Source organism: Pinus tabuliformis, chromosome 6 (genome assembly GCF_031772625.1).
Source record: "Pinus tabuliformis cultivar Carrire ecotype Pingquan chromosome 6, CPIR1, whole genome shotgun sequence".
In the NCBI taxonomy this organism is placed as follows: domain Eukaryota; kingdom Viridiplantae; phylum Streptophyta; class Pinopsida; order Pinales; family Pinaceae; genus Pinus; species Pinus tabuliformis.
The window spans coordinates 481777796-481793168 of record NC_142292.1 but is presented as its reverse complement, the minus strand read 5'-3'; the positions used below and the strand labels follow the sequence as shown (position 1 = coordinate 481793168).

Sequence of the window (15373 nt, the reverse complement as noted above, 5' to 3'; positions counted from 1 at the left end):
TACTAAAAAATAAAATGAAAATATGGTTTAAAAGTATATTGGAAATCCAACTAAGATTACATACCATGGAGTCCATCCAAACAACAAATTCAACCCATGTCTTTTCCTGCAGCACCTCCTTTTCCAAATGATTTGGAGGTCTTCCATATTTTAGTTCCTATCAATCAGTAAATAGGGAGAAATTAGATAACAATGACTTTCTTCTAGTACAAAATTTATTAAAAAAATATCACATGTTTAATATACTTACAAAGGTGGTTATCAGTGCTTTTAAACCTTTCTGGCCACTACGATGAGTGACTTTTGTCTTGGTTAACCTCGCCTTGGATGCCTTGTCCTTAAACATAAACCAATTCAATTTATTTTCACACAAATACATGTTTAAGATACTTATAAGTATTAATACATTCTAAATAATGTTTAATGAAAAATTCAATACCTGAATGCTCTCATTGCCTACTTTTCTTTGTGTCTTCTAGAAGAGATTCATTCATACTTAAACAAGGGGATATATTGTAACTTTTTCTAAGTTCTGAATTTTTGGATCGAATACTAGAGTCCAAGCCAAATAAGGTGCTTAAACAGGTTGATATATTATATCCCGGCGTAACCTCATGGATCCTCAACGGAGTATCCAGTTGGGAAGGTTCCTACTTGCTCACCACAATCTGTATATTTTCTCCAACTTCGAAATTTTGGTTCTCTCCAGCTTCCTGGCCATTGTTTCCCTCAATTTTGGCAGGGTCAATGAATCCCTCATGTTTTCTGTTGTTGTCCATATCAAACAATTTTTCTCTAATTGGACCTGCAGCAGTTATGCCATCAACAATAAAAATGCTTTCCTGGCATGCTCCCTTCATGGATTGGACTAAAGATCAGTAGCAGGAGTTACAGGTGGTCCAGGTTCAGGAGTAGATGGGTGGGGTTCATGAAAGCAGTAAAAGGAGCTAAATAGGGATCTCCTAGTGTCCAAACAGGACTAACTGCTTAAAGACTGGGATCTGCTAATGACAGATTGCTCACCCGGGGTCTCAGGATCAGCATGAAAATATTGAAACCATATTCCACAGAAGTGAGATCTTGAAACCATCCAGCATTCTCTCCCAAGTTCCCAGCATCTGGGAGATGAAGGTTGGTATTTCAAGTCCTTCACTTTCATACCTCCGATGAGTGGATTATCCAGAACGAGGTTTCGAGAAAGGCAGGCAAAAAAGAAAATCAGAGTGTTTTTTGTATTCGGTAGCATCTGAAGTTCTGGTCTCCAACAAGCTAATCACTCCCACTAGAAAGCCATAATGAAATTTCCATATGTGAAATTTCTATAAAGACTCTGAGCCTTTTGTTTTGAAATCCTGTAATATGTATACCGACTGAATGTAAATGTTTGTTCACTAATAGGAAAACAAGGTTACTATCTATTAACATATTTCTTAATAGTGAAGAATTGCATTGAACTTCTTTGTGCTATACATATGAATTCTCAGATACTATAAAATATCCGTTGAAAACTAGAACACCTCTAGTTATACTTCAGTTTATAGATCAACTACAGCACAGGAAAACAACCTTATGTCAGACAACAACATCAAATAATTCTGTAGCCATTGACTACAAGATTTGACCACTTTTGACTACAAAACTAACCAGGGCCATCTGGGTGACAACAGATAAAAGAAAGCAGAGAAAATTTGTGTTATGTATATGTTATATCTTATGCATACAATATTATTATGCGCCTATGGAAAGATGGAACCTCTGCATTTCTTTGGATTTAGGCTATATCATTTTCCTTGAATTAACTAGGTGATTTTTTTTTTATTTTCTCATGTAGTAGGTGCTCCAAGGACATAAGGACTCAGTGTATTCTCTTGCATCTTATTGTCTCAATAGGATTCCGAGCTTGGCCACACTTGTGTATTTTTATTTTCAATAAATTGAAATTGGGATTCTCACTCTGAAAAGATATGAGGGAAAAATATAAACAATACTTGCAAATTGATAGATAAGATCGTTGTTTATCATATGGTAGTATTTAATGATAAAATTTTGTGCTACAAAAAAACACTGCTTTGCATGAACGAAAACAATGGCTACATAAGATTTTCCTAGATGATATCCTTTATCCCATTTGCACAGTCAGGTTTCTGTCAAGGTCTGCACCTGACACTTTCTCTCAGAGCTTAGCAGCACCAATGAGGATACTCTTCATACAGTTAATTAAAGTTTGCATTTGTTTTCTGGAATGCAAAGATGCGGGATATACACATGCACAATCCAAAGCTCCATTTCTGACTGTATCAAAAACTACAAGAGAAGGTCCTACTCCATGAACAGAAGAGCATCCCATATAATCCTCTAAACCTATTGCCCTTTTCAATTCATCCATTTCATCCACCATGGGACCTTCAAATACAACAATAAGTGAAGTGCGAAGTGAAGATGATGGAGTTAAATAAGGATGTTGAATTGCTTGGCACATAAGGAAGTTGACATCACTCATGTCTGTGAAATGTTTTCGATTCCTCATAGATGTATCAAGTGCATTTGAGCATTGTCTGGCCAGCTCCCAAAAGTCCCCTGTTTCATTGATATGATGGGTATTCATAATAGCAAAATGGTAGAAACCTTCGTGCCCACAAGAAACCAAAATAAGGGTCAAGGGAAGCAATACAAATATTCACACAATTGATCAGAAGAAAATTAATAAAAAAATAAAGGGTATACAAATTGAGATATACTAATACTGTTTGTAGCTGATAGAACCACACACAATTGCTTTCTTACTGAATACAAGTGTATCTGTACAACATATATACCATGAACAACATGACTGCTCACACTAGAAAAACCCAGTTCATAGAGTGCAAGAAATCATGCCATAAATAAATTAAACCTACAGAAACCGATAACTGTAAATAAATACAAAAACATACTGTGAAAACTAGACAAAACTTTGAAGCAGCAGTGGTAATTCAAAATAAAATAAAGCAATGTGCAAATATGGAATTGGCAAAACCTTACCAACACTATGATCAGATAGGCTGCTGCCAACGAGGCTTCTGCAGTCAACCAGAGTTATGACAGAGTAATGCTCCCAGCAATTTCCAAGCTCCTTGAGAACGGAAGTGGCTTTAAGCCCAGCTGCTGTTAAAGCTCCACACATTGTTGTTCTTTCTGTCTTGCAAACCTGTGATGGCAATCCATCAACATCAAAATTGATACTCATGAAATCATAGAGCTTATAGTTCATTAATTTATAATGATATAACGTAGAGAACAAAACCTAGTGTGCATTTACTGGCATTAACAATGCACAAATGTAAGACCTCATGGACTATAAACTCTTTGTGGACAATAAACTCTATTAACATGGAAGATAATAGACTTTATGGCCTAGCTATCACTAGGCTATAGACCTTATGGACTTCCTATCCACAGTTACAGAACAATTCCTATCCTCTTCATTGACCTAGATACTAGGAAATAAACCTTATGGACTTCATATCCGCATAACATAATTCCTATCCTCCCCATATGACTTCTCTGACACTACTAAATCAAACAGTACACAGTATTGGATATTGACTTGCAGCAATGCTACAAAACTATCTATAAATCTATCAGTACATATTATCAACTTACATTCTCAAGCTGAGCTGTCCTCTCTGAGCATAAGCACAGACGAACGATTTGCGAATGGCGAGGAGAATTAGGATCTTCAAATGGAAAATTGGCATGCCTCCTGGACCCTAAAGAATATCCCAATAAGTCAACCCCATGAGCCCAGAAGGGCTTGTTGGCCTGGCCTCTAGGAATTGCATCCTCTATAGCCATAAAATTTAGGTTTTCTTCATGATATCCATTCTTCTCTGTCTGAGAATTGGTTTCATATAAAGATCTATAAAGATCTTAGAAATTTCTATAAAGATCTTAGAGGCTAGATCAGTGTGAAAGAGGGAGAGAGCCAACAAGTACCATGGATAGTGAGTAGGTTTCATATCTATAGTCTCTTTATTACAGGATGGTATAACATTACTAATCAGTGAGGCACATAGACCAGTGTACATGTTTCCACCAAGAAAGCTCATAACACAAAGACTAATCGCCCGGTTGGATTCTTCCCTGCACCTGCTTTGGCTGGATCGAATCCCTATATCAGGAGTAGTGCCAGCGGGGAGGTGGGCCAGCATCTAGCTAGTCCAAATCATCCATCCAGGCACATCAATCTCAATTTTATGTTTGAAGTGGCAGGCAGGCCCCTGACTTATAAAGGGTTCATTCATGCGCTCGTTCTCGCTTATTGATCGGATTACCTTATGGATGCTCGACACCTTGATGAGGTCTGACCTAGATCGGATGCCCAGCTATATCGAATGGGCGGCGAGATGAGGGATGTTTCTACTCAAGCATTGATTGACTAAGCCAGTTTTTTCCTACAGGATTCCAATCGGGGCCAACAGGATAGATAGATTGGGCTGATTCCATCCATAGGTTCAGATTAGTGCGTCGCCCTACTTACTATTATTAGGTGACCCCTATTCTTATTTGAGCTCTTCCAACCTTTTCACAATGGCAAGCAATTACCGAATCCACAATGGCTGGCAAGAGCGCCCCCAGCTTATTCCTATAGCTATGGCCAGATCTTCCAATCACCTGGGAAAGCCGAAAAAAAGAAAGTGAGGGGCCCTACCGCTCTAGGAGCAATCAGCCAGCACACCGGTGCTCCACCTACTGGCCAAATTAGATATAAAAGGAGGACGTTAATACCAGTTCCCCATTCATCCCGGAATTCAGATCTTTTGACCGGGAATAAGAATCTCGCTTGACCAATCTTGCACATAAAGACTCGTTACGTAACGTATCCTCTCTCTTGCGACCGAAAGGAGCTAAGGAACCAGTAACTAAGATGGGTGGGGTTCATGAAAGCAGTAAAAGGAGCTAAAGAGGGATCTCCTAGTGTCCAAACAGGACTAACTGCTTAAAGACTGGGATCTGCTAATGACAGATTGCTCACCCGGGGTCTCAGGATCGGCATGAAAATATTGAAACCATATTCCACAGAAGTGAGATCTTGAAACCATCCAGCATTCTCTCCCAAGTTCCCAGCATCTGGGAGATGAAGGTTGGTATTTCAAGTCCTTCACTTTCATACCTCCGATGAGTGGATTATCCAGAACGAGGTTTCGAGAAAGGCAGGCAAAAAAGAAAATCAGAGTGTTTTCTGTATTTGGTAGCATCTGAAGTTCTGGTCTCCAACAAGCTAATCACTCCCACTAGAAAGCCATAATGAAATTTCCATATGTGATCTGTATGTTTCTACACTCAACATCTGCATTGCACTCCTTATAAACCATCTCCTAAAACCACTGTATCAATGCATACTAAGCTCACCAGAAATCTTTTTAATAATGACCATAGCTCCTGTAGGGATGGTATCGCCATAATGCATGCCACAGCAGTAACACACTAAAGCCTACTAAAAGAGAAAGCTTGGATTGTGGTGTGACTCCCTAGCATATGTGTTATACAATAATCCACCTCTAGCCCTCTAAGTAGCTCTATAATGTATCTCTCCTCGCATCAGTGCCAAAATATGTCGCAGAGAAGCAATGTAGGTTGATGCCATTCATTCAAACCGACTTTGTTGTAGAGGAACGTGTCAGTCAACCTGTGTGTTAATGGTATACATATTGCAGAGGAACAAAGTCTTATACATCGTGAGCCATATGAACTGTGTAGAGCCAAGAGCCATCGGTAATAGAATTGGTAGTAACAACATACCAAGCAGCTCTGCTACTGCTGTTCAATGAAGCTACGAAGATGAGCTGTGTAGAAATTAAATTAAATCTCTGAGATATTTTCTGGAAGAGAATCATCAATACCTGAACAAAATAATGCATCATTACTCTCCATAAGATTTGGCTTATCTAATGGATCACTAAAGTCCAGTACCAAACAAAGAATTCAAGCAAGAAGACACATCAAGGCCTTCTGTAAGCATAGGCATCTTCAATGGAGCACCCATGTTAGAAGGTTCCTGGTTGCTAGCCACTGTGTCTACTTTCACAAGTTGTATATTTTCTCCAACTTTGAATTCTTGTGTCTCTTCAGCTCCATTCTGTACAGATTGTTCTTCCTGGTCATCCTTACTACCATACTTGAAACAAGTCATTCATACTACTGAAATGGAGCAGCCTCGCTGCTAGATAAAGCTCAAACTTGATGAAGATCTTCTTACTGTTATTCAAAACTTTTTGCAGGGTTATGATTTGAAACCCTGCTTCGAATGAAACTCCAAGTGTAGAAGATAGTTTTGATTTTGAAATGCTAATAGTACAGACAGTGGATGTCAACAATATCACTGACTGCCAGAACAATCTGCCCATGCATACACTCTTCCTTGATTATGATATTGAAGATAGGCAAAGGAGGTAATACCAATGAGATAGATCAATGCTTCAGAGAATGAAGATCGGTGGATACTCCTGGACTTGTTATGGAGATTGAAGACACAGTAAAAATCTAACATTCCTTAGAAGTGAAGTCAGATGATCTTTGGTATCATCGATATTTGTTCCTTTCACTTCTTCATAGGCACCTTACTAGCTAGTGCCAGTGAGAAGTATCAGTGAGTTCTGAGGGAGCAACATATATTTTCTTACTATTCCAACTATATGCCCTAGACTTGAATCTAAACAGCGAATTGTGAACAATGGTGTCTTGTCACTTACAAAAAAACTCAACAGTGCCTTGTGTATCTTAAATTCAACAAGTTTATTTATGCTGATCTCTGTAAGATTACAGTCTTCATTAGGAGTTCTTTCCATGGTCATATAAGATGATTCCATTTGATGCTATTGGTTAGATTACATATAAACATCGAATTCTCAACAATGGTGTCTTATCACTTAAAAAATACTCAACGGTGCCTTATGGATCTTAAACTCAACATGTTTATTATGCTGGTCTCTGTAAGATTACAGTCTTCATTAGGAGTTATTTCCATGGTCATATAGGATGACGCCATTTGATGCTATTGGTTAGATTACATATATATGGAGTATCGATTCCATATTAACTATGCATCAGTGCCAAAATATGTCGCAGAGAAGCAATGTAGATTGATGCCATTCATTCAAACTGACTTTGTTGTATAAGAATGTGCCAGTCGACCTATGTGTTAATGTTATACATAATGCAGAGGAACAAAGTCTTATACATCGTGAGCCATATGAACTGTGTAGAGCCAAGAGCCATCGGTAATAGAATTGGCAGTAACAACATACCAAGCAGCTCTGCTACTGCTGTTCAATGAAGCTACGAAGATGAGCTGTGTAGAAATTAAATCTCAACTAAATTTGGAAGATGAAGATCTTATTCAACTTCTGTATTTAGTTTCATGTGGCAAGATCGAGATTCTTCTAAAGGAACCTAGCACTGCAACAATATCTACAAGTGATAATTTTGAATTCAATCCTCCCTTTTCGCACAAGTTGAAAAATATTAAGATTCCACTTACAGATATGAATGCAAATGAGAGGAATAGAGTGATTGAAAATGTAAAAGAAGACAGACATTTCTGAATAGATTCAACAATAGTTCTCATCATGAAGGCTAGAAAAATCTTACCTCAGCAACAACTATTGAGTGAGTGTGTTGAACAATTCCAAAGCACATTCAAGCCCGAACTTAAAGCAATAAAATCCAGAATTCAGGACTTGATCTCAAAGGAGTACTTGGAACGTGACAATGAAAACAGTAATTTATTGAGATATATAGCCTAATATCGCTGATTGAGATGCAAGTCGAAAACAAATCTGTAATGCAACATATGGTTAATTTTGTTTTATTTTAGAGAAATAAAACATATCACAGATTGGATTTTCCATGTGAGTTCGACTGACTAACATAGAAATACTCTGTTTTGCAATAGAGGATGAAGAAGTTTTCCAAGTCAGCTAATCAGTCACCCAGTTCTACCTTAAAGAGGAGGGACTTAGATAATGCATGGTTTTTGTGCCACAACTCATCAGAGGAGAGAACACTGCTCGACTCATGCTATTGTTCCTTAAATTTTGTTTTATGTTTCAGACAGGGAGCTCCATCCCTTCGTCTACAAGGAAATAACATAAAGTGGTGATGGATCGATATAGAAGTTAAAATTATTTGGATCTAAAGGAGTGGTGGTTTTATCCACTACTCCAGCTAGTGCCTAAAAAATATAAAATTTGGGTTTGGTGGTTGTGAATTCCATTGTCACTGAAGGTAGGTATAGCCTAATTTTGGTGTCCACCAGAAACCTATCAATTACTTTGGCTATACCCTCTTTACCCTTCCTTTCATTACACCAATCTTACAAATAGCATGCACTTTCAGAACCTAGTCAAAGAGCCCCCAACTCCAATAGTTTTTCAGACTGGTTATGATTTGAAACCCTGCTTCGTCTGAAACCCCAAGTGTAGAAGATAGTTTTGATTTTGAAATGCTAATAGCATTGACAGTGGATGTCAACAATATCACTGACTGCCAGAACAATCTTCCCATGCATATGCTCTTCCTTGATTATGATATTGAAGATAGGCAAAGGAAATTATACCAATGAGATAGATCAATGCTTCAGAGAATGAAGATCGGTGGATACTCCTGGACTTATTATGGAGATTGAAGACACAACAAAAGTCTGACATTCCTTAGAAGTGAATTCAGATGATCTTTGGTATCATAGAGATTTGTTCCTTTCACTTCTTGATAGTCACCTTACTAGCTAGTGCCAGTGAGAAGTATCAGTGAGTTCTGAGGGAGCAACATATCTTTTCTTACTATGCCAACTATATGCCCTAGACTTGAATCTAAACAACGAATTGTCAACAATGGTGTCTTGTAACTTAAAAAAAAAACTCAACAGTGCCTTGTGGATCTTAAATTCAACAAGTTTATTTATGCTGGTCTCTGTAAGATTACAGTCTTCATTAGGGGTTCTTTCCATGGTCATATAAGATGATGCCATTTGATGCTATTGGTTAGATTACATATAAACATCGAATTCTCAACAATGGTGTCTTGTCACTTAAAAAATACTCAACGGTGCCTTATGTATCTTAAACTCAACATGTTTATTTATGCTGGTCTCTGTAAGATTACAGTCTTTATTAGGAGTTATTTCCATGGTCATATAAGATGATGCCATTTTGACACTATTGGTTAGATTACATATATATGGAGTATCGATTCCATATTAACTATGCATCAATGCCAAAATATGTCGCAGAGAAGCAATGCAGATTGATGCCATTCAGTCAAACTGACTTTGTTGTAGAGGAACGTGTCAGTCGACCTGTGTGTTAATGTTATACATAATGCAGAGGAACAAAGTCTTATACATCGTGAGCCATATGAACTGTGTAGAGCCAAGAGCCATCGGTAATAGAATTGGCAGTAACAACATACCAAGCAGCTCTGCTATTGTTGTTCAATGAAGCTACGAAGCTGAGTTGTGTAGAAATTAAATCTCAACTAAATTTGGAAGATGAAGATCTTATTATGAGGCCGAATTGACTGGGTTTGGCTGAGCTCATTTGGAGGAGATTTTTGTTGGTTTGACTAGCATTAACTTTCTGGTTACAACATCTTGTTAACTGTTGTTTGGCTGGACTGTTTTGACAGTGATTGGGCAAGTAATTTTGTATGATGTACTCTCTCTCTCTCTCTCTCTCTCTCTCTCTCTGTGTGCTGAACTTTTGAAGAATAATAAGAAGATTTGATCAAAGGGTTTTCCCCACATTGGGGTTTTTCTCTAGCATCCGCCAAATATTGTGCCCTCTTGTCTTGACTTGTCTTATTCTTATTGTTTATGTTCTATCTACAAATACTCTCAATATTTATGTGATTGCTAATCTGGAAATTTATATTGGGCTAATAAGGAAAATTGACGTAAATTGCTCTAAAGCATAAGAACATACCATTGTTATCTAAAATTAACAATCATTCTATAATTAGCATGATTAAAATGTAGAAAAATGTTATGGAGTGTCCAAGTAGTGTAGAACAGAGAAGCAAGAAAAAATACCACAAGACAACCATAGGGTTGATAGAACCATGTTTAGGCACATTAGATATTGCTTGGTGACAAAGTCTTACACCTTTGAAAGGAATATTTGTTTCCCTACATTTCTATTGAACAAATACAAACCTGAATATGTTCTAAGGACTATCATGGAGGGAGTCGAGATGACCCATAGGACCCATAGCTGAATACACAAGGGGATTTCAATGCTGGAAATCTAGTTTATAGCATAGTAGCAAGATTTGGTCATATTGCTCTTTATTATATGGAAATTCGGCAACAATACAAAATTCAGTATGTTTTTACTGCAATGCAGATACAGAACAGTTCACTTACCTTATAATGTCTTTGATACCCATCAACATATAAGCCCCAAAAAAACAGAGCAAAAACCTCAAAAAAATAAAAATAACAGTAAGAAAACACTTAAAAATAAACTACATTGCAAAATTTTCAAAGAATAAATTGCTTTTTCTGGTTTTAGTGTGTTCTGAGGATGAAATTCTTCTAAAATATGGAACAAAACGCTTATTTTCATACTGAGAAATATAGATTTCCATATTGGAACCATGCTGCATTTCTTTATTAGGTATTTTCCATACTAAGTTGTATTTGAATACATATTCGGATTCAAATTTTGCTACTATGGTTTATAGCCATTCCTAGTTACACGTATGCTGAAATCAGGGAGGTCAAGGTAATCAGATAAATTGTCACAACAATTATGAACAAGAGGCAACCTTCCTTGAAATTCTTGAACCTCCAGTAATCAGAAAAATTGTCACAACAATTATGAACAAGAGGCAACCTTCCTTAAAATTCTTGAACCCCCTACCCTTGCCTGGATTTGCTCACGGCACCAATCAGTCCTCATGTACATGTACATCAAAATATTTATTATATAATTAACTATAAATTTGTTAACATTAAAACGACAAATAGATCCTTTGTTCATGTAGAGATGCTCACTGACGACCATGTTGACAATGGCGATGAGAGGGAGAAACTGTCGTGATATCCAATCTTCAATATACATATTTTAGATAATAAAGACTGACCTACTAAGTTAACCAAGTAGCCGTTATACAAAGTACACATAAATGAAGCTCAAAGCTAAGAGATTTTTTTTCTCACTTTCTTTGCTTCCCACACAAACTATTACTCGATTTCGATTTTTCTTATTAGATTCCAAAATTTAATGAAATTATCTGGCTGGGAGCATTGTTGCAGTGCATGGCTTTTACCCACTATCTCCACTACAAATTTTGAAATGACAACAAAAAATCCATTAAGACCGGAATCTCCCCACAACAGTGAAAGCAGAGTTCATTATTCAAGAACAAAGTAAAGCGAACCAAATACTCTAAGAGCAGGACATGCATGAGTCCTCCAGACCCAGATCCACTAGATTGATTGCATCATTTTTTCAGCTGGATGAAGCATCGATGACCCGGTAGATGCACCAGTCATGAGCAAAAATAACAGACGATCAGTGATTCAGAAGCACCCTTACCAAGCACAGTTGAGATCATCCAGATAATCCACAACGCCATCTAGGTATGCTATCTTACAGAAGCTATAATTCTCAGCTTATATCTTGTAGACACTAGACAAACACCCATCACCAGGGTTCTCCCTTCCACACGTAACCTGTCAAACTTTGCAGTCCGATGAGCTTCAATAAAGTTTGCCAGGATAGAATCCAGCCTGGTTTATGGCCCTGCATACCTCTCCTTTGACGCTTAGATAAATTAGGACTTATTTATTTTCTAGGCTTCTGCTATTAGTCTCGTCTTCATTGTATCAGGTTTATCTGTTATTATAACCCTTGAAAATCTGATAAGGAAGTCCAAGAGATGCTTCTCCATATTTGCGAATGGCATTCTTCGTAAAACTATTGACATAGACTAGTGCACCTAAATCTGGGGGATTTAAACTGGTTACCTACTAACACGTAACCAGAACCAGCCAGATGCTCGTCTTCATTGTATCAGGTTTATCTGTTATTATAACCCTTGAAAATCTGATAAGGAAATCCAAGAGATGCTTCTCCATATTTGTGAATGGCATTCTTCGTAAAACTGTTGACATAGACTAGTGCACCTAAATCTGGGGGATTTAAACTGGTTACCTATTAACACGTAACCAGAACCAGCCAGATGCTCAACAACATTGGCTACAAACAATTGAGATAATCACCCCTTTGTTATTTTATCATTTGTCATTCTGTTAAATCTGAAATCTTATTTGTAGTCTCTCCTTTTCAGCGAATACCTTTAAGCACTCCAGCATCAATATATAGTTTTAGTCCCATTAACCTAATGTCCTTTCATCATTTGTGGACATTTATATAATTTATTTCTTTATTCTGAAATTCTTCTTAAAATTATTATTTCCATTTCTTTATGAACCTTCTGCTGTCGAGCAATTGGTGTTATTTTGAGCAAAATAATTTGTAAACGAAGTTTCTTGGTTAGTGAAAAGCCCGCCAAAAATACCTCTACGCCAAGTAGATCCCTGGAAAGTGTCTATCTCTCAATGTTAGTGACATCTCAACGCATTCACCCATTCGGGAGCTTTCGTAGGTAGTCAGCGTCGTATGTAGAGCATCTAGCTCGGCGGGCCTCACAGTTTGTGAGGAAGAGTAAGCAGATCACAGAGTATTTGCTTATTTCACTCCTTTCGGAAAACCTATAAATTTTTTAAAGTAACTGCTACTTACGAATCATAAGTTTTTTAAAATAAATTCTACTTAGTTTCAGATTTTTAGATTTTTAAGGGGTTTTACCGACCCAGAAATAGAGATTCAATAAATGGAAGAGAAGCTTACTGATGGTGACATCGCCATCGGGGCTCTGGAGCATCTTGTCCATTCCCTTGGGGCCGAGTGAGATGTGGAGGATTCTCGCAACGGACCTGGCGGCCGCAATGTTGGCCTTCTGAGCATCTAAGCCTCTGATTCGGGTCTTCTGCTCCTGCTCCTTTATTATGATAAATGGCCTCCCGTACTCATCAAATGCCAGCGCCATCCCTGCAAACAGTAACAGATTGCAGCACAGAGATTAAAACCTAGACATACAAGAGTGGCTGCTAAAAACACACTGGATTTTGAACCAGAAACCTGAAATGCGTGTACTCCTCTCTATGTGGAAGACTGAATGTGCGGGTGGAAATCCATTGAAGTTAAAAATGGAACATACCTTGGCGCCGTCAATGGACTGAAGAACCGATCGTGGGGTTCGAGTGTCTGCTACTCGTGAACCCTAATTCGCAAATCTCTGCAATCTCGTTTTCGCTCCCGCCCTGCGAAAAGCGAACAGATCCTCCTTCTTGTTCTAGAACGTAAACGAAGTTTGGGTTGGGAGGGGTTTTGTAAAGAAAAGTAAAGCTTTACCTTTTATTAAAACAATAAATACATTTTTTTTATTTTCACATCACTAAAGAAGTAACTATATAATGTTTTTGGTTATTGGTTAGGTTATAAAATATTTGTAATAATAATAATATAATTTTATGGTTGTTGTTTAAGTTTATTAGGTGTAATTTTTTTTAATTTCAATTTAATAATTTTTAAATGGAAAAATATGATTTTAATTTGGTTGTATTGAAAATATTTAAATGTTTTTACAGATAAGGTGGGTGCAAACAAAGGAGAATATATAGTAAGTCTATTTAATAGTTAATAACAAGTGTTAATTTCTTAAAATTATATGATAAATTTGAAAGGAGTAGGGTATGTATCTTTTTTCGGGTGAAATATATTAAAATTATTGTGTGAATGGGGTTGTAAGACCCTATATTTTCATCCTGGGAAAATATAGTCCTCTCTTAGCCACTTGCATAGTTTAGATTGTCATAAGCAAAGTAGGTACATTGTCTTAAGATGTAAACATTTCATTTTAAGCAGTGTCATAATGTGGTTTCAGCGAAGCATTAAAAGATGGAATGAGCATGCACATTTGGGATGCTAGTGTTATATTCAGCGTGAGGCATGATTGCACGTCTAAGAAGACTCTAACAAGGGTTGCAGAGGAGAGGTTGGGGGATTGTAGTCTCACTTAGAAGTGTATACAAGCAAGTTAAGCCCTATGAGAAGTTGTGAAACAAAATTAAGGGATTTGACAAGTTGCACGAAGGCAACTTAGTAGTGGTACTAAGTGAGCAATCCTTGATTCAACTTGATACTCTCTCCTTGGCACTACCACTTTGTAAGATGGAGAAGAAATGTGAAATAGATGTGCAACCCACTAAAGAAGTTGAAGGTTGTTGTAATGTATATCGGTGGTTATGTCATGATGTGAAAGGAAGTGTTGGAACTTGGAAGGTGACCATTAGAGTAGATTTACCATGGAGTGCAAGGAGGTGCAAGGATCTGATAAGGAGGGAACTACACAAATCTAACAAGTAGGCCATATTGGGTTAGGATATTACTATTTTGGGACATCCAAAGTTGAAGGTGCATTTTATGGAGGTGCAGTCGAAGTGCTTCGGTGCGTGCCACAGCGTAAGGGTATCTAGGACTTTTAGTGTGTGTTAGTGGTGTTAGTGCATTGTGTTTGATCAACACTAGCTAGAATGTGTTCCATGAAGGAAAAAATCCCACAAATTTGGGATGACTTAACCATTTGGCATTTAAGGTGTGTTATGTCCTAGTTTTGAGGAGACAATTAGAACCATCTTAGAGTGTGATGGGTTGTGCCATGGACTTAGGTCCACTTATATGGGTTGAGGTGTAAAGGTACCATGTGAGTTGAGTAAAATGATTACAATGCTTACCTATATAAAGTGTTTATGATATAAGATTAATAAGTTTTTTTTGGAGAATGGAAGAGGAGGATAAGAAAAGAGAGGCATTAAGGTTTGTTGTAAATCAATCAAAAGGAACGAACTTGTTAATCTTATTAGCAAGATTGTTCAAGTTGTCTCTTCAATAGGAGTGAATTTTGGCTAGGACTAGGGAGTTAAGCATTGATTGGGTACTCTGGAAATCCAAGACCTAACATATCCAAGCTAGTCCATTAAATAGATTCATCTTGGGCAAGGGTTGTTAAGGCTAAGGTGCAAATATCCCCTCTACTCAAACTATTTAACATGCAAAGTTGGATCTGATTCTTCAACTTGTCCTGACGATGAACCACACTGGTTGGTTCGGAACGCCTAAACAAATGATATATCTTGTGATTTACGCTGGAAAAATTTCTCGTAAACTACACATTAAGAAAGTTTGTGCACTCCTATATGGATAAACATGCTTATTATCTTTCATGAGTTTCATCAAATATTTAACATATTATTCATCAACTTTATTTA

The 15373-nt window shown here is 37.4% G+C and overlaps 1 protein-coding gene across 1 annotated transcript; it reads right to left on the bottom strand.

Moving 5' to 3' along the window:
* Positions 1-277: 277 nt before the first annotated feature.
* Positions 278-13301, bottom strand: LOC149259390 (T-complex protein 1 subunit epsilon-like). Its single transcript, XM_089418238.1, has 3 exons — positions 13185-13301; positions 12894-13094; positions 278-3187 (listed from the first exon to the last, which is right to left on the bottom strand). The coding sequence occupies exons 2-3, from the start codon at positions 13090-13092 to the stop codon at positions 3132-3134; spliced, it is 255 nt and encodes an 84-aa protein (XP_089274364.1). The 5' UTR covers positions 13093-13094; positions 13185-13301; the 3' UTR covers positions 278-3131.
* Between the last annotated feature and the right edge of the window lie 2072 nt (positions 13302-15373).